General features: G+C 44.0%; 1 protein-coding gene across 2 annotated transcripts in view; it reads right to left on the bottom strand.

The window, feature by feature from the left end:
- nop14 (NOP14 nucleolar protein homolog (yeast)) overlaps positions 1-20,078 on the bottom strand; it is a 50,210-nt gene extending 30,132 nt beyond the window's left edge. The window contains exons 1-6 of one of the 2 annotated variants that reach the window (XM_060834649.1): positions 19,980-20,078; positions 17,093-17,202; positions 16,778-16,971; positions 15,791-15,925; positions 10,803-10,944; positions 6,084-6,232 (exon numbers count right to left, since the gene is read on the bottom strand). In XM_060834649.1, coding sequence (XP_060690632.1) covers positions 6,084-6,232; positions 10,803-10,944; positions 15,791-15,925; positions 16,778-16,960 — 609 coding nt within the window. In that variant the 5' untranslated portion in view covers positions 16,961-16,971; positions 17,093-17,202; positions 19,980-20,078. The remainder of the gene's footprint in view (positions 1-6,083; positions 6,233-10,802; positions 10,945-15,790; positions 15,926-16,777; positions 16,972-17,092; positions 17,203-19,979) is intronic. The other variant, XM_060834659.1, reaches the window with a different exon arrangement.
- Between the last annotated feature and the right edge of the window lie 365 nt (positions 20,079-20,443).

The raw sequence follows: 20,443 nt of genomic DNA, 5'->3' as shown, positions 1-20,443 counted from the left end.
ATCCACCATCTGTCATAGTGCGGCTTGACCTTATAACCTCATTGGTCGGAGGTGATGGATTGCTAGCCCAGTGACATTATCACTACGACACTGTCTCTCTGTAAATATTTAAAGGAGATCAGTTGAATATTTTAAAATAGTTGCAACCGTGTATAAAGTAAATTTCTGAGAAGATAAATTTTTGAGGAAAATATTTCATTTCTAGCAAAAAATATTACTTCTTCCAATCTAACAGCTACCTTCATGAAGTGGTGAGGTCACAAGGAAAGCTTCAGAATTGTACAGAGCAGGTAGGTGTGTGTTTTTTTAAGGAGTGTAACTGGCAGGGTAACAGTGTTACAGCTGGAAGGCAAAAGGTTTTTGCATTACAGAGAATGGAGAGTTTACAAGTTTGCTAGGTTCTGCACTTCAGGCAGTTACCCAAAAGGTACAAAAACTAGGAAGCAATTAAAACTCAAAAACAAAATCAGAAATTGCTCAAAAAGCTCAGCAGGCCACGCAGTATCTATAGAGAGAAAGCAGAGTTAATATTGTGACCTTATAGACTTCAGAACTTTAATGACCGTTTATGGACTGAATGAACCAACAAAAACCAAAACCTGTCACATGCAGCAAGAACTCTGTCAGGAATAAACTGTTAAGGAACAAAGACACGCTGCTACAGAGACTCAAGCAATTAGTCATGTCTTAGTGAGATTACATAAATAAAACTGCTTGATAAATTGGATGCTTCATGGCCACAACGGACAAGGATTGCCTAGAAGAATTTAAGGAGTTAATAACAGATCAGTTGCATTTTCAAAGCCGGCACGGTGGCTCAGTGGTTAGCACTGCTGCCTCACAGCACCAGGGTCCTGGGTTCGATTCCTGCCTGTCTGTGTGGAGTTTGCACTTTCCTCCGGGTGCTCCGGTTTCCTCCCACAATCCAAAGATGTGCAGGTCAGGTAAATTGGCCATGCTAAATTGCCCACAGTATTAGGTGCCTTAGTCAGGGGTAAGTGTAGGGGAATGGGTTTGGGTGGGTTTCTCTTCGGAGGGGCGGTGTGGACTAGTTGGGCCGAAGGGCCTGTTTCCGCACTGTAGCGAAACTTAATGCCAAATGTAACAAGAAACAAAAACTACAAGCCAGCCACAGGTTTGCAGTAACTTGGATGAAAGGATTGAAAAATAGAAACTATCACCTTAGAGATTGAAGCATGTAAATCTGTGTAAGCATTGAACATAAGAACAACTTAACAGCAGAACATCGAAAAACAGGACTGCACAAGGATTGAGCTCTGGACACCTCCATGTCCATCTCAGACCACTGTTGGTTGAAGTCTTGGCCAGATTTCACCATTAATCGAGTAATAGCTAAGTTGAATCACTATTCTTGCTTAGTCGAGGGGTTTTATATTTGGTTGTAACATGCAATAAAGTATGAATTATTCAGTACTCAGTTGTCTGAGTGATCGCTTAATAAGTAGCTGAATCACGTGCAACTTGTGGCGACTTACCCATAACAACATTTTGGGCCCAGTGACCCCCTTTTCAAAAGTATTCACGGTTGCTTATGTGTCCATCAACGTCATTGGCTTCCGACATTTTAGAGACTAAAGTTTTGTATTCACCATAACCTCAACTCATTCAAAGCTCTGCGGCTGCACCTTGTCCACCTTTGGTTCTGAGTTCAGTTTGTGACTCTAAATTTCTCCTCCTAATGTTGAAACCCTCCAAACATCAAAGCCTCCAAAGTTAAGGGTTAGAAAGGGTAGATTTGATTCTAAATGCAGTCAGGGGATTTTTTTTTGTGTATCAGTACAGAGAAGGCCCCATAAGGGGTGGCACAGTGCTGGATCTGGGTCTGGAGAAAAAGCTTGACAGATGTTCGATATGGCAAAAGGGTTTTGGGGGGAGGGGGGGGGGGGGGGGGGAAAAGAGTGAGAGAGAGTGTGAGAGAGAGTGTGAGAGAGAGAGTGAGAGAGAGAGTGAGAGAGAGAGTGAGAGAGAGAGTGAGAGAGAGAGAGAGAAAAGAGAGCATTAGTGATAGCAACCACAACACGTACGATTCGAATTTGTTCTTGATAAGGAAAAAGGTGGCCTACGAAAGATGGCTTTGGATTGGGAGTGGGGGAGGCAGATTTTATTAAAATAAAGCAGGACTAGAACACCTCCTTGTCACCAAGATCACCAGATTAGAGGCATTCAAAAAGGACCAACATGTACCCTTTAGAGGGAAACGTAGGAGCAAGAAGTTCAGAGAACTCTGGTGGTCTAGGCCATTTCAGGACTGGATGAGGAAGACGACAGGGCTTTTAGCAAGTCCAAAGGGAGCAATTCAGCTGCGGTTCTAGAGAAATACAGGAAGAGCAGGAAGGAACTTAAGGAAGAAGAACAAAAACGGGGAATGATAAAGAACTTGCCAACAGAATCCTAAGATATTTTGTAAATACATTAAAGGAAGAGATGAACCAGGGTTTGAGTAGGACCCAGTAAGGACTAAGGGGGCAACCTGTGTTTGAAGCCACAGGATGTTGAAAGGGTGTTAAGTGAATACTTCTCTTTGGTCTTCACTCTGGAAAAGGAGGACATAGGTATAGAGTTCAGAAAAAAAGGGAAGGTGAGGAACTTGCACAATTTGATGTAGGAGATGGGGAGGTATTGGAGCATTTGTTATAGGCTTTAAAATATACAAATCCCCTGGTTTGGATCAACTGCATCCCAGGCTGCCGGAGGTGGGGCAGGAAATTGCAGGGACTCTGACACAAATTTTTACTTCCTGCCTGACCATGGGGGAAGTACCAGAGGACTGAATAATGCTAATGCGGTTTCACTTTTTAAGAGGCGTGGTAGAGATGAATAAGGAAATTACAGACCAGTGAATCTCCCATCAATGGAAGAGAAACTATCGGAGAAAATCCTTAAGTAGTGGTTCAATATTCATTTGGAAAGCCATGGATTAATTAACGATGGTCAGCATGGCTTTGCCAGAGGGAGGTCACGCATAGCAAATTTGTTAGAATTCTTTGAAAATGTGATCAAATGTCCTGATAAGGGAAGTTCAGTTGATGTAGTTTGTATGATTTTAGCAAATGTTTGACAAGATCCCACATGAGGGACTGACCTTTCAGACTTGGAGGCCTGTGATCAGTGGTGTGCCACAAGGATTGGTGCTGGGTCCACTGCTTTTCGTCATATATATAAATATATATATTAAAAAAATGATTTGGATGTGAACACAGGAGGTATAGCTAGTAAGTTTGCAGATGACATCAAAATTGGAGGTGCAATGGACAGCGAAGAAGGTTACCTCAGAGTACAACAGGATCTTGATCAAATGGGCCAATGGGCTGAGGAGTGGCAGATGGAGTTTAGTTTATATAAATGCAAGGTGTTGAATTTCGGAAAAGCAAATCAGAGCAGGACTTATACATTTAATGACAAGGTCCTGGAGAGTGTAGATTCATAGCTCCTTGAAAGTAGAGTTGCAGACAGATAGGATAGTGAAGGCGGCATTTGATTAGATTAGATTAGATTACTTACAGTGTGGAAACAGGCCCTTCGGCCCAACAAGTCCACATCGACCTGCCGAAGCGCAACCTACCCATACCCCTACATGTACCCCTTACCTAGCACTACGGGCAATTTAACATGGCCAATTCACCTGACCCGCATATCTTTGGACTGTGGGAGGAAACCGGAGCACCCGGAGGAAACCCACGCAGACACGGGGAGAACATGCAAACTCCACACAGTCAGTCGCCTGAGTCGGGAATTGAACCCGGGTCTCAGGTGCTGTGAGACAGCAGTGCTAACCACTGTGCCACCGTGCCGCCCACTAACCACCGTGCCGCCCACTACATTTGATATGCTTTCCTTTTATTGGGAGGTCATGTTGAGGCTGTACAGGACACTAGTTATGCCACTTATGGAATATTCTTTGCAATTCAGGTCTCCTTCCAATTGGAAGATGTTGTGAAACTTGAAAGGGTTCAGAAAAGAGTTACAAGGATATTGCCAGGGTTGGAGGATTTGAGCTATCTGGAGAGGCTGAATAGGCTGGGGCTGTTTTCCCTGGAGCGTCAGAGGCTGAGGCGTGACCTTATTGAGGTTTATAAAATCATGAGGGGCATGGATAGGATAAATACATGGTGGGGGAGTCCAGAGCTAGAGTATAAACGTTTTTGGTGAGAGGGAAAGGATATAAAAGAGACCTAAGGGGCAACTTTTTCACACAGAGGGTGGTGCATGTATGGAATAAGCTGCCAGAGGAAGTAGTGGAGGCTGGTACAATTACAGCATTTAAACGGCATCTGTATGGGTATATGAATAAAGTTAAAAATCACACAACACCAGGTTATCGTCAACACGTTTATTTGGAAGCTAGCTTTCGGAGCGCCTTCATCAGGTGGCTGTGGAGGTTAAGATCATGTTCACAGAATTTGTAGCTCACAGAGTCATGTACACATGACTCCAAGTCATGGTATACGAATAGGAAGAGTTTAGAGGGATATGGGCCAAGTGCTGGCAAATGGCACTTGGTTAGGTTAGGATATCTGGTCGCCATGTACGAGATGGACCGAAGGGTCTGTTTCTGTGCTGTAAATCTCTGACGGTGATTGAGAAGGTTAAAGTACATAGAATTCAGCGAAACTTGGTGAGATGGACCAGAAGCTGGCTTAGTAATTGGACGCAAAGTGTAGTGGTAGAAGGCTGTTTAAGTGACTGGAGGCCGGCGTCCAGTCACTTAAATGATATAGATGAAAATGTGGGGGTAATATTAAACAAATCTGAGGACAATATGAAGATTGGCAGGATGGATAATAGCAATGAAGATGGTTGTGGTTATAAAATATAGGTGGGCAGACCAGTGGTAGATGGTATTTAACCCTGTTAAATGTAAGGGAGAAACAAGATGAGGGAGTTATTTAATGAATGGCAGGACACTGGGAGGCTTAGAGGAAAGGGAGGATCTTGAGGGTCATTATTCACAGATCATTGAAGTTGGCAGAGCACGTAAATACAATAATTGGCATGTGGGTAATTTGCTTTCATCAGTTGTGACATAAATAAGATCAAAGAGGTAGTGACGGAGTTGTACAGAGCACTGGTTAGGCCACTGTGTGCAGTTCTGGTCATCTCAATACAGGAAGGCTGTGATAGCACTGCAGGGTGAACAGCGAGCAGCTGTTCTCCTTGGTTGAAGGTCAATCACAGAGGACATAGTTTTAAGGGGCAGGGGATTCAGAGAGGATTTGGGGAAAAATCTTTTTCACTCAGCAGGTGGTGGAAATGTGGAATGCCCTTCCTAGGAAGGTACTGGAAACTACAAGCTTTAACAATATCTGGATGAGCACTTCAGATATCATAACATCCAAGGATATGGGACAAATGCAGGAAATTGGGATTAGTGCACCGTTAGTATTAGTTATATCAGTGCAGACTCAATGGGACAAAGGGCCTTTCCTACACTGTATGAAAGTAACACAGTCCTCCAACTCTGGCCTCCAAATACACTAATTATGTTTTATGGAAACTGGGCCTAAATGCTCCTTCTCCACCTCTCTTTTTCGTCAGTTATTAAAATAGCTTCTTCACCAACCCTTTGCTCATCCTCTTCATGTCTTTCGGTTGCTCAATGGCTTTTCTTTGCTCCTGTGAAGCACCTATGGACACTGTTAAGGACACTATTTGAATCTGGGTTATTGTTGAAATCCCTCCACGGTTTTTCACTTTTCCTCAGTTAAACTCCTCCAACCTTAGGTACTAGTTCAGGACCATGAATTAGAGCTTGATCAATCAGCAGAAATCTCATGACCCACACTCATCATGTTTTAGCTTCCTTCGGTAGTCTTGGTCTACCTTTCTGTTGGAAGTAACATCTATTTGCTTTCAATGGTCTTGTAAAACACTGACGCACTGAGCACCTTGTGCTCTAGAGGGATGAAAATTACAGTACACAGTGAGATATTAAGCTTCATTTAATGAGTTAAAACACCAGCTCCAGCCATAGACTACATGACTAGGTAAATGTTGTGACACATCAGCCTGAATGGTCCCTACTAATTATACGCACTGATAAGCACAAAGTTTGAAAATCATACCTTCTCCTTCTTAGATTTAGCAATAAGCTCATCAATTAACTCTTTCCGGGACTTGGGTGCCGGTTCCTCCTCCTCACCCTGTTGCTTAGATGCTGTCTTCTTCTGCAACAGCCCACCGCCGCCAAAGTGTGCAGCCGCAGTGAATTCAGCTGTGAGTAATGAGGGAGCATAGTACTTAAGGAGCATAATAAACAATCCAGCCAGCCATCTGTTCAAAAGTACATAAGGTTTTTCTCTTGTGCCAATACTGTATTACATATCAGCTATGCACCAACAGGAAATTGAAGCCTAGGATTAGAGCTCCAGCACAAGAGTGACATCACAGGTAAAACTCCCGAGTTCATTGGTTGGTGGTAGTCAAATTTGTAATGACCTATTACAGGTAACTTTCAGTTTGAAGGCAAACAGGAGAAATATTTGCAGGCTACAAACTAAAAGAACAGTATAAAATGTTTAAAAACCAAATTAAGTAGGAAGTCCTTAAAATGAAGATGCCAGGCCAGGCAATGTGAGAGCTGTCGTTTAAAGTGACCACATCTGCAGCAAGTGCTGGATGCTTGAGGATCTCCGACTTTGAGTTGATGAGCTGGAGTCTGAGCTTTGGTCACAGTGACATATCAGGTACGGGGAGAGCTACCTGGATGCAGTGTTTCAGGAGGCAGTCACACCTCTTAGATTAACTCGCTCAAACTTGGTCAATGGTCAGGGACAAGAGGATATGACGATGAGTGACGCAGGTAGAGGGATCCAGGAGGTGGTGTCGAAAGACCCTTAGCCCCTGAGCTTGTGGGTAGAGACATGGCTACAAGGGAATCAGGGCCGGGAACTAAATATCCAAGAATATATGGCCTATTGAAAGGACAGACAGATGGGCAGAGGGGGTGGGGTTGCCATATTTGTAAGAAATGAAATTAAATTGATAGCGGAAGTGATATAGAATTGAAAGACAGAATCCGTGTGGGTAGAGTTGAGGAACTACAAAGGAAGAGAGACCAGGTGGGAGTTGTGTTGCATCCACCGAGTAGCAGTAGCATGGGGGAACGTAAATAAAGGCCTGTAAGAAAGGCACTATCATAAGAATCACAGGGGACTTCAGGTGGACTGGGAAAATCAGGTTAGCAGCCAATGTCAAGAAAGGAACTTGTGTAATATTTATGGATGTTTTATTTGGAGCAGCTTGTGGTAATGTCTACTGTGGAATAGGCAATTCTGGATTTAGCGATATGTAATGAGCCAGACTTGATTAGGGAGCCGAAGGTGAAGGAACCCCTAAAGAACAGTGACCATATGATAGAATTTACCCTGCAGTTTGAGAGGGAGGAGCTGGAATCAGACGTAACAGCATTACAATGGAGTAAAGGTAACAAAGACATGAGGGAGGAGCTGGCCAGATTGGTAGGGAAGATGGTGCAGCAACAGCGGCAGGAGTTTCTAGGGGTCATTTAGGAGGCACAGCAGAAATGCATTTCAAGGAAGAATAAGCATACTAAGGGGCGGAGGAATCAACTCTGGCTGACAAGGGTAGTTAGGGGTAGCATAAAAGCAACAGAAAATACAATGTGATGAAGATTAGTGGGAAGCCAGAGGATTAGGAAGCCTTGAAAAACTGAGAGGATAACTAAAAAAAAATGCAAAAAGGGGAGAGAAGATGAAGTGAGAGAAAGCTAGCTAGTAACATAAAAGATTGCAAAGGTTTTTTTTTGAGATCTAAAAGATAAGAGGCAAGAGTGGACATTGGATCACTGGAAAATGAGGCGGGAGTAGTAGTAATGTGGAACAGAGAAATGGCAGAGGAAGTGAATAGGTACTTTGCATCAGTTTTCACAGTGAAGACATCAGCAGCATACCATAACTTCAAGAGTGTGGAATGGCAAACACTCAGGAGAAAGTGCTGGTGAAGCTGATAAGTTTGAAGGTGGATAAATCAACTGGACTGGCTGGACTATAGCCCAGAGTTGTGAAGTTATCTAGGGAGATTGTGGAGGCATTGGTGGTGTCACTGGAGTCAGGGATGGCCGAGAAAACTAGAAAATGGCTGTTTAAGAAGAAAGGCAGGAAACTATAGGCCAGTTAGCCTGACCTCAATCATTGATGAGATCGTAGAATCGATTATCAAGGAGGAGCTTGCAGGGTACTTGGAAGTGCATGGTAAAATAGGGCTGAATCAGCATGGCTTTGTCAAGGGAAGGTCATGCCTGACAAATCTGTTAGAATTCTCTGAAGAGGTAATGAGCAAGTTAGACAATGGAGAACCAGTGGGTTTTTTTTTCATTCATTCACATTGCCAGTTAAGCCAGCATTTATTGTCCATGCTAGGTGACCAGAGAGTAATTAAGAGTCAACCACATTGCTGTGGGTCTGAAGTCACATGTAGTCCAGAGTAAGTAAACTTAGCAGTTTACTTCCCTGGAGGACATTAATGAACCAGATAGATTTTTCATGACAATTGACAAAGATTCATGGTCATCATTAGACTCTTAATTCCATTTTTAAAAAAATTCATTAGATCTTAATTCCAGACTTTTTTTAATTCAAATTCCACCACCTTCAATGGTTGGAAAGAATAGAGGGAAGAGTATTTTCTAAACGGGGAAAGGTTTCATAAATCTGAAGTGCATTGGGACTTGGGAGTCCAAGTTCAGAATTTTCTTAAGGTTAACATGCAAGTTCACCTGGCAGTTAGAAAGGCAAATGCAATATCATTCATTTCAAGCAGGCTAGAAAACAAGAGCATGGGTGAATTGGTGAGGCTTCGGCCAGACTGCATTTAGAATATTGTGAGCAATTCTGGGTCCTGAATCTAAAGAAAGATGTGTTTGCTTTGGAGGGGACCCAGAGGAGATTTACAAGATTGATCCTGGGGGTGAAAGGCTTGTCATATGAGGACAGAGAGAACTCTGGGTCTATACTTGATGGAGTTTGAAAGCTGGGGGCGGGGGGTGGTTCTGACATGGAGATGTTTTCACTAGCAGGAGACACTAGGAGTGGGGGCACAGCCTGAGGGCCTTTCGAACCAAGGTCAGGAGAAACTTTGTCTGCCAGAAGGTGGTGACTCTGTGGTGGAACTCAATGGCTTGGCCTCTCCAACCCCTGTGGCACTGACTGTATTTAAAGCAGAGATCAATAGTTTCTTGATTAGTAAGGGGATCAAGGATAATGGAGAGAAGACAGGAGAATGGGGTTGAGAAACAGATCAGACATAATCAAATGGCAGAACAGACTAGATAGGCTGAAAGTCCTAATTCTGCTCCTATATCTTTTGGTCATTCAGTTCACCTCAAAGACAAATGTCATGAATTCAAGTTCTACTACAGAATGCAAAATAAAGACTGCTATCCCCAGGGTACTTTCAGGAGGTGGTGTCTTTTGGATAAGTTGATAAACAGAATCTGACCATCAAGTGAACTTAAAAAACAAATTAAAAACTAAGCACATCCAGCTACCTGGATAAGATTTATCCTACTATCAAAAGCAGAGCCAGGGACTCTTGGCTGCGGGGACTGTGGGTTCAGCCACATCAGCAAAGTATGGCCAGCAGCAAAGAGATGGCACCTAAAAGTGGGGTAACTCTTATGTTGGTGGGTCCGGCACAGGCAGTTCCAAGGCAGTGGAGGTCTCCCCTGAGTCTAGATGCTGGCAAGGACTCGGTCAGAGACACTGATATTCTGAACTTTTTACTTTATTTTTTTCTAATTTATTCCTATGACCTACAATGCTGGACTGTTTATTTCTTTACTGATCTAACTGTTTTTTGTTTCCTAAGAATTTGATCTTAAGTATCTGAACCCACATACTTTTGTTACCTAAGGTGGTACTATATTGGGGCAACTGTAAACCTTTCACTGTACTCATTTGACTATGTGTCAATTCAATTCATGAGAGAGATATTACCTGGTTATGATCTCACTGCGGTTTCGTATGCCTCACTGTGTTAAAACTAGCTGCCATATTTCCTACAATACAGCAGTGAATACACTCAAAGTGCTTAATAATTAATCAAAGTCAAGTGGGATGCAAGTCATTATCATGTTAATTCACAAACAAATTCCTCTCATCAAAACTGTCTATTACAGAGATGCTGCCTAACCTGCTGTGCTTTGACCAGCAACACATTTGCAGCTATTACAGATTCCAGGAAAAGCAGAGAGAGAAGGTCAGACAGCATCTGAGGAGCAGAAAAAAATCGACCGTTTCGAGCAAAAGCCCTTCATCAGCCTTATTCCTGATGAAGGGCTTTTGTCCGAAAACGTCAATTTTCTGCTCCTCGGATGCTGCCTGACCTGCTGTGCTTTTAAAGCACCACTCTGATCTAAACTCTGGTTTCTAGCATCTGCAGTCCTCACTTTTGCCTATTACAGATTCCTGCCATTTTCAACATCTGCCAATCCTCCCACCCTAAAAAAAACACTGGATTCCTTCCAGGGAGCGGAAGACAACACGGAATCATTTCTCTACCATCATCAAAAATGCTCTCTTCAATAAATGTCTCTTCAAAATGTTGCCTTCGAATACAACTCAAATTCGTAGAGTCAATTTAAAGTTTTACTACTGAATAGTTAAAAAGAGTGAGAGTTTCTCCACCTAGTGCTTTATTAAAATCTGACTGATTCCCATCATAGGCAGGGATTGATAGTGAAAAGTAATGCAAGCCCTGTATATATTATAGCCCTTTAAAAATCACCAGGATTAGTTAATTCATATGACATTTTTCGTGCTCACCTGACAGAAGGCCCTTTTCCTCCATTTCATCATCACTGTCTGGCACGTCATTAAACTTCTCAATGTCTGCCAGGGATTGCCCGTAATGGGTGAGATCTTCATCTTCATTCAGGTTGTATATGTCCTTCTTTGTATGCTGCCGCTGAAACAACAAGAACCCAACCACTTGAGTGAATCCAGTAGAGTTACACAACATTGGTCACACCATTAATTTTAATACAGTTAATTACAGGGTAGCTCATTTTCATGGGAGGAATAAGGTCATCTACCCCTTGAAAAATAAGAGATTATAGTTCTGATGAAAAGTTTCATAGATCTGAAACTTTCAAAGGCTTATACAAATTACCTTATCTTTTCATGCCACAGATGCTTCCTGACCTGAATTATTTCAGATTTGCAGCATTCCTAGTATTCTTGCTTTTTGAGAAAAGTCTTCGTGGGTTGGAGACACAAGGGGATCTTGAGTGTTCCGATTTGCAAGTTATTTACCTGAGTTGATAAGTGGCAAGTAACATTCACCCCACACAAGCATTGATCATGTTCAGCAAGAGAGAGTCTAACTATCACCCCTTTACGCTCAACAGCATTATCATCACTGAATTCCTCGCTATCAATATGCTGTGGGTCATCATTGACCAAAATCTAAACTGGACTAGATATAAACACCTTGGCTACAACAGCAGTCAGATGCTACGACTGCTGCAGCGAGTAACTCATTTCCTGTCTCGCTAATGCCGGTCTTCCATCAAAACAGTACAAGTCAGGAGTGCAATGAAATGCTCCCACTTGACTGGATGGATAAAGCTTCAACAATGTTCCAGACAATATTCCAGGCAAAGCCGCCCATTTAAGTGGCAGGACAGCCACCAACTTCCACATTCACTCCCTATATTCTCTCTGCATATTGTCACCTGTCGACAAAATGCAGTTCAATAACTTACCAAGGCTTCTCAAACAGCATCTTCCATACTGATGACTTCTCCCATCTAGAAGGACGAAGCCGACAGATACATGGAAACACCACCACCACCTGCAGGTTCCTCTCAAGTCATGACTGTATCATGATTTGGGAATATATCACCATGCCTTCACTGTCACTGGTGAAAAGCCTTAGGCCTCTGGTGATCCCTTCATCACCTACACTCCAGCAGCTTAAGAAGGCAGTTGACCTTCTCCACAGCAGTCAGGGATGGGGCAATACATGTCAGCCTAGCCAGCAATATCACAGCTCATGAACAAGTGGGAAAAGACAAAGAAAATAAAGCTGTTAAGATTTGAAACAAAACTTTGGATTAGTGAATGGAGTCTTCTTGTTCGACTCTGCTCAAGGCCAGGATGACAGGGCAATTGCAGTGCTTCCTCTTGCCAGTATTTCACAAACTGCTTAGTTTGACATGGTGTTATGTATCTTAGGACCTCTTGTTTGGTCACTCATTGTGGTAGTTCTCCTCTGATTTTATCTATTTTTTTGTCTATCCTATTCCAAGTTTCTGACTAGTACCCCAACAAAAATAGAACATTATAAAACTGAATATGCCAGGCAGACATTCATATGAATGAACCATCTACACAAAAGTACTACGAGGAGAAATTTAAGTCACTATTTAGAATGAAAGTTGGGGATGCCAGGACCATGTGACCAAGTAATATGTACATAAACAGCAGAGCAGTAGAGGAAGTTGCAGCAGATGCATACAATCTAGGGAGGTGGAGTGATTACTGGGTTGGACTCCAAGAGCATTTGAATTCACTGGGTTAAGGAGGGAATGAGCTAGGGTATTTAATACTGACTGACACACACAATCCTTGGTCAGCCCCAGTCATTGCAGCAATCCAACCATCTGTCAGACCAACAGAATAATGAGACACCACGCAGTTTTCTGAATAACAAAATATATGTCATCGGCCTGTAATGTGAATCCAACATTCATGTCGTTGTGGGTGTTGCCTCAGTTTTAAGCAGCATCGAACTTTAAGAAAATGCAGCCTTCAGACATTTTTGTGCTGCGAGTTCAGGATTCTAATCACTACAACATGAAGGAAAGGCTTGCATTTAGTGGTTTAATACCCGCCATAGAAATACTTCAGTGCTTTATACACATAGGAATACTGTGCTTTTACACAGCAAGATCCCACATGCAGAAATGAGATAAGGCCTTAAGACATGGGAACAGAAATTAGGCCATTCAGCCCATCAAGTCTGCTCCACCATTCAATCATGGCTGATAGATTTCTCAATCCCATTCTCCTGCTTTCTCCCCGTAACTCTTGATACTCAAGAACCTATCTATCTCAGTCTTAAATATACTCAATGACCTGGCCTCCACAGCCTTCTTTGGCAATGAATTTCATAGATTCACCACGCTCTCATAAGTTTCTCCTTATCTCCATTCTATAAGGTCTTCCTTTTACAGTCAGGCTGTGCCCTGCGATAAGGTTAGAGTGGTGCTGGAAAAGCACAGCAGTTCAGGTAACATCCGAGGAGCAGTTAAATCGATTTTTTGGGCAAAAGTCCTTCATCAGGAATACAGCCCTCTCCTACCAATGGAAACATCTTCCCAACATCAACTCTGTCCAGGCCATTTAGTATTCTGCATGTTTGAATTAGAGTCCTCCTCATCTTTCTAAACTCCATCAAATATAGCCCACTTGACTCCTCAAACATTCCTCATATGTTAAGCTTTTCATTCCTGGAACTATTCTCGTGAACTTCCACTAAATACAGTCCAAGGCCAGTACATCCTTCCCAAGCTATGGGGCCCAAAACTGCGCACAATAGTCCAAATGTGGTCTGACCAGAGCCTTATACAGCCTCAGAATTACATCCCTGCTTTTATATTCAAGTCCTCTCAAAATAAATGCCATCATTGCATTTGCTTTCATAACTACTGACTCAACCCGCAAGTTTGCCTGGAGAGATTCCTGGACTAGAACTCCTAAGTCTCTTTGCACTTCAGATTTCTGGATTTTCTCCCCATTTAGAAAATAGCCCATGCCTCTCATCTTCCTACCAAAGTGTATGACCTCACACCTTCCCACACTGTACTCCATCTGCTATTTCTTTGCCCATTCTCTTAATCTGTCGAAAACCTTTTATAGCCTCCCTGTCTCCTCAATGCCACCTGTCCCTTTACCTATCTTTGTATTATCTTCAAACTTAGCCAGAATGCCCACCGTTCTTTCATCTAGATCTTTAATGCATAAAGTGAAAAGCTGCGGTCCCAACACTGAGCCTTGCGGAACATCACTTGTCTGCCGTCCTGAGAAGGACTCTTTTATCCACACACTCTGCTTTTTGCCAGACAGCCAAGCTTCTATCCATGCTCGCACCTTGCCTCTAACACCATGGGCACTTATTGTACTCAGTAACCCCTGGGCGGCACCTAGACAAAGGCCTTCTTGAAGTCCAGGTAGATAACATCCATTGGCGCTCCTTGGTCTAACTTGCTTATCACTTCCTCAAAGAATTCAAACAGGTTTGTCAGGCATGATGAAACCATGCTGACTCTGCCCTTTTTACCATACACTTCCAAGTATTCAGAAATCTCATCCACACGATGGGTTCCAGGATCTTACCCACGACCGAGGTTAGGCTAATTGGTCTATAATTTTCCATCTTTTGCCTTATTCCCTTTTTAAACAGGATGCCACATCAGCAATTTTCCAGTCCTCTGGGACCCTCCTGATTCTAGTGATTCCTGAAAGATCACAACTAACGCCTCCATTATCTCTTTAACCATCTCCCTTTGAACTCTGGGGTGCAGTCCATCTGGTTCAGGTGATTTATCCACCTACAGGCCACTCAGTTGTTCTAGCACCTTCTCCTTAGCGATGGTCACTATACTCAGCTCTGCCCCCTCACACTCTTGAATTTTTGGGATATTTCTTGCGTCTTCCAAGACTTTAAGTAAATATTTAGTTCCTCAGCCATTTCCTTGTTCCCCACTAGTATCTCTCTAGCGGCCCCATATCTACCTTTGCTTCTCTCTTGCCCTTTATATTTCTAACGAAACTCTTAGTCTTTCTTTACATTACAGGCGAGCTTACTCTCACATTTAATTTTCTCCCTCCTTATCACTCTTTTTGTTTGTCTTTGTAAGCTTCCCAATCCTCTGGTTTCCCACTGCCCTTCACGTAGATGAGAAGTAGGAAATTACCACGGGCTAATCCTTGGTGGCAATGGTGCAGGAGCAGGAATAAGAAAATATACAGATGTGCAACAGTCCAGAAATGGAAAAATACAGAGATCTTGAAGGATTAGAGATAGAGATAAGCTCCTTTGTCAATTAGCATCTACTTCTGACAATTCAAAACCTGCTCCTGATAGAAGACTTTCTTTACCTGATCAAACAAAATGGCAAATCTGGATTTAGTAATGAAATAATGCATTAGATCATTTAAAAGTGCATAATTCAAACAGCAAATGGACTAAAAACAGACATTACTAGAGAACTCTGAAGGGTCATTGGACCTAAAATGTTATTTCTGATTTCTCTTCCCAGGTGCTGCCATATCTGCCGAGTTGCTCCAGCAATTTGGTTTTGTTTCAGATTTCCAGCCTCTGTAGTCCTGTATTTTATTTTAGGCAAATGGACAAAAACGCCTTCTCGTTAAGATCAGGGAGTTCTTCCTGATTTTCTCTGGAGAGTCTCAGGGAGGTTTCAAATGAAGCAAGACATCTGTGACAATCTAGGCTTTCTTCAGTACTGCACTGGCCCGGTCATGTACTTGAGTTAACATATATACATCTTGGAAAGGGGTCTGCTCCAAAATAAGCTAATCTCTTAATAGAACATTGGAAAGCAGGTCTGAAAGTGCAGAGGAACCAATGAAGAGGGGAAATAAATACAATCAGAGTCAAAAACAGACCCTTCAGTCCAACTTGCCCAACCGAACAGAAATCCCAAACTGATCCAGTCTCATTTGCCAGCTTGGGACGATTTCCACCAGGCTGTTTTACTTCCTGTGTTAAAACAGAAGAGTATTACCTGCTGCTCCAAGGAGAACCTCTTTGTCATCTTTTCATCTGGAGTTAACGTAGTATCATATTCACCAAATCGTTTGTCAAGAAATTTATTGGCCTTCCCCTTGTTCTGATATTCTTTCAGCAAAGTTTCTGTACGCTGGAAGACAAATGAGTAAAAGAAGTATCGTAAAATGTTCCAGTAAAATTGACAATTTGATATTTGCTCACACAATGAATCAATGATTCTAACTTTATAAATATTCTGTTAATGCTAAAGAGTTGACACAAGCATGATTGACCAAGTGGTCTTCTACTCCCATTGTCAAATGATAAACAGAAAGTGTTGGACAAAACTTAGCAAACCTGGCATCATCTGTGGATAGAAAAACAGAGTTAACATTTCACATGCAGTATGTCAATTCTTTAAGTGAATTCAGAGGCCCCATGCTAATGCCTTGGGTGTGTCAGTTCAAATCCTTAGATCATACAGTCAGAGTCAGAGATGTACAGCATGGAAGGGTGTCGGACTGAATTGGACTAGAGAGCTTAGAATGTGAGGACTACAGATGCTGGAGTACCAGAGTTGAAAAATATGGTGCTGGAAAAACACAGCACATGCCCGAAACGTCGAATCTCCTACTCTTTGGATGCTGCCTGACCTGCTGTGCTTTTCCAGCACCACATCTTTCAACTCTGGATTGGACTAGGTCAAAAATCACAACACCAAGTTAATAGTCCAACGGGTTTATTTGAAAACACCAGCTTTCAGAGCACTGCTCGTTCTTCTGATGCTAGTAAGAGGTGAAAGCAAATTCAATAAGAACTTTAAGAATACAACTGGATACACATATGAAAAGGAAATATTAGAGGACTGTGGAGAAAGAAATGGGGCCAACAGGACAGATCTATCAAATGAGTTGCATGGGTGGGATGGCTCACATGTCCTCCTATGGTTGTGACATTGACAACCCAATACATCACATAACAAATAGGTATTACAATCACTTACCCTTTTAATAGATTTAGATCGAGATACTCCAGGTAACCCACGGTCATGCTTTGTTTTCCGGCCAAGTATATTAAACTTCTGCTTGTTTATTTTCACCTCAAACGGATTTGTCTTAATGTCTCTTGTAGATTTTCTCTTTCGTATGTTATCAGAAGAAATCTTCTTTTTCTGAGCTTTCCCCATCTTTCACAGGTCTGAAGAATTGTAAAATAAAAAAGTGCAACATAGAATTGATTACTGAGCCACGGAAAATTCATATTTAGGAGAAATACACATTTAAACAGATAGTGTTATGAAGATGTGGGTATACTGTACCTTTAAGAGAGTTAAAAGCTAGCAGAACTACCTGACAGCACCAACTGCTCTGAATAAGATACAAGGTAACATGTGGTCTAGCTACCGGGGTGGTTAGGGTAGCTGGTTGCCTGGAGACAGAAACAGATTTGAATTAGGCCTATTAGTTTAAATTATACTCCGAAAAATACTAAATTCCTATCAAGTTTGAATTTAGTACATTGACAATCTTAAAAGCCAATGACACAATCTGATTCTTTTGGCGGGGGGGGGGCACAGATTACTAAGTCAGGTGGGAACAAAGCCACAGAGGGATTTGAAAGCAAATATGGTCACATTTAAACTCAAGATGTTGCTTGACAAAGTCAGCAAACACAGGGGAGAGAGAGATTCAGGTCTTGCTGAGAGGCAAGGCATGGGCAGCCGAACTTTGGTTGACCTTACATTTGCAGAGGGTAGCACTTGAGAGACTGGTCAGGAGTGCAATGGAACAGTGGAGTCTTGGGTAACAAAGGCATAATAGTGGGATTTTGGAGCTGATGAGCTGAGCTAAAGGCAAGATGGAGACTGTCTAAGAGCAGGCAAGCATCAGACCTGAAGCTGCACGGTGGATGAAATACAACACCAAAACTGTGAACACAACTGATAGAGGTGGTAACTAGGAAATGAAGTTTAGAGTGAGGACTGTAAACAATAGTTTCTGTTTTCACAACAACTAACTCAAGCTGCGGCACTAGCTCAGTGGTTAGCACTGCTGCCTCACAGCACCAGACAGCCGGGTTCAATTCCCGCCTCAGGCAACTGTCTGTGTGGAGTTTGCACATTCTCCCCATGTCTATGTGGGTTTCCTCAGGGTGCTCCGGTTTCCTCCCACAGTCCAAAACGTGCAGGTTAGGTGAATTGGCCACGCTAAATTGCCTGTAGTGTTAGGTGAAGGGGTAAATGTAGGAGAATGGGTCTGGGTGGGTTGCTCTTCGGAGGCTCGGTGTGGACTTGTTGGGCCGAAGGGCCTGTTTCCAGACTAAGTAATCTAATCTAATAGACATCTGGTTGTTTGATCCCATCTTGTCTCAACCCTGATGAAGGGCTTTTGCCTGAAAAGTTGACTTTCCTGCTCCTCAGATGCTGCCTGAACTGCTGTGCTTTCCCAGCACCACTCTAATCTGCAGTACCCACCCAGACCCATTCTCCTACATTTACCCCTTCACCTAACACTACAGGCAATTTAGCATGGCCAATTCACCTAACCTGCACGTCTTGTATATATTGAGTGTTGGGGCAGCTACAGTCAGGTGAACAAGCAGAAAGCTGGGAGGCTACAGCAAGCTAGACAGCATCAGGAGGTGGACATATCATTTCAGTGGAACCCTTCTCAAAACATTGACTTCTCCACCTCCTGATGCTGCCTGGCTTGCTGTGTTCTCCCAAACCTCCTGCTTATCTACTTTGGATTGCAGCATCTGTAGTTCTTTTGTCTCTAACACAGTCAAGAGTGAGTTGCTGGAAAAGCACAGCAGGTCAGGCAGGTCCGAGGTGCAGGAGAATTGACGTTTCGGGCCAGAGCCCTTCGTCAGGAATCCGGCCTGAAATGTTGGTTCTCCTGCTCCTCAGATGCTGCCTGACCTACAGTGCTTTTCCAGCAACACACTCTTGACTCTGATCTCCAGCATCTGCAGCCCTCACTTTTCTTCATGTCTCTAACGCAGTCAGGTGAAAGCAGGAGTGAGGAGAGCAGGTCTGAGGGGACAATAGGGGTGAGAGTTCATTGAAGCTGGCAATGGGGGGTAATGGTGGTGAGAGGGGTGGAGGTGGGGTGAGATGGTAAAAACTGGCATGAGGCAGGAGGGGATGGAGAGTGAGGGGAGAGGTGGAGAAATATGGAAATGGGAGAACAGGAGCTTGGGGTGGGAGTGGAGATGGTGATGAGAGTTGGAGGGGTGGTGGTGGTAGATGGGAGTGGGGGTAAGGGTTGGTGGGGGTGAAGGTGGGCAAGGGTGAGGGTAAGGGTTGGTGGGGGTAGGGGTAGGTGAGAATCAGGGTAAGGGTTGTTGGGGGTGAGGATAGGGGTAGGGGTACGTGAGAGTCAGGGTAGGGGTTGGTGAGGATGAGGGTAGGTGAGGGCGTGGGTGAGGGCGTGGGTAGGGGTAGGTGAGGGTAGGGGTAGGTGAGGGTAGGGGTAGGGGTAGGTGAGGGTTAGGGTAAGGGTTGGTGAGGGTTAGGGTAAGGGTTGGTGAGGGTAGGGGTAGGAGAGAGTCAGGGTAAGGGTTGGTGGGGTTGAGGGTATGTAGGGGTAGAGGTAGGTGAGAGTCAGGGTAGGGGTTGGTGGGGGTGGGGGTAGGTGAGATTCAGGGTAAGGGTTGGTGCGGGTGGGGGTAGGGGTAGGTGAGAGTCAGGATAAGGGTTGGCGGGGGTGAGGGTAGGTGGGGGGAGGGGTAGTTGAGGGTCAGGGTAAGGGTAGGTGGGGGTAGGGTAGGTGAGAGTCAGGGTAGAGGTAAGTGAGGGTAGAGGTAGGTGAGGGCAGGGGTTGGTGAGGGTCAGTGTAAGGGTGGGTGAGGGTAGGTGGGTGTGGGGGTAGGGGTTGGTGAGGGAAGGGGTAGGTGAGGGTCAGTGTAAGGGTAGGTGGGGGTAGGGGTTAGTGAGAGTCAGGATAGAGGTTGCTGAGGGTGGGGGTGAGGGTGAGGGTGAGGGTGGACGGGGTTGGAGTTGTGGGAGGGTTTGAAAAGTGTTGGTGGAGTTTCGGATTGAGAATGGGGGGGGGGGGGGGATTACCGCAGGGTGAACTGTCTCGGGAGGGGGGGGGTGGGGGGTTTCTTTCCCGGGCCCGGAGTGCTGGGGCTGAGGGAGGGGGATGGTTCCACAAAGCGGGCCCTACCTGCTCCCTCAGCCCGTGATACACTCACTCACTCACCGTTTCCAAGGAGACGGCCCGCTCCCGGACACCGACAACGTCCCACCACGCGCTAGGCCCAGACCGGCCTCGTGTCAAAGGTCCCAACCCCAGCGCGACATTACGTCACCGCGCCAAGGCTTTCCGCTCGCCGGCTGTGCCGATTGGGGGGCCGCCATCTTTAATACTGGCACGCCGTTGGCTACTTTGGTCAGAGTTCCTCACATGTAGAGCAATAATAACTTAATCTTTATATAAAACACCTTTACCTTTAGTAAAACATCCAAAAACGCACTTACTCAGAGCATTATCACACACTATTGAAATTCAGTTATATAAGATGTTAGATAGTTTTTATATATATATATTCTCCCACATAGGTGTGGCTGAAGGGGCTGCCCCTTGTTAGTTGTCCTCTTTGAGAAGTTTGTGGTGAGCTGCCTTCCTGAACTGCTGCAGTTCAAGTGCCTTGGGTAGACCCACAA

Source organism: Hemiscyllium ocellatum, chromosome 2, assembly GCF_020745735.1.
Source record: "Hemiscyllium ocellatum isolate sHemOce1 chromosome 2, sHemOce1.pat.X.cur, whole genome shotgun sequence".
Lineage (NCBI taxonomy): Eukaryota > Metazoa > Chordata > Chondrichthyes > Orectolobiformes > Hemiscylliidae > Hemiscyllium > Hemiscyllium ocellatum.
Note: the sequence above shows the minus strand (reverse complement) of the source record. Positions and strands in the feature narration are given on the sequence as shown.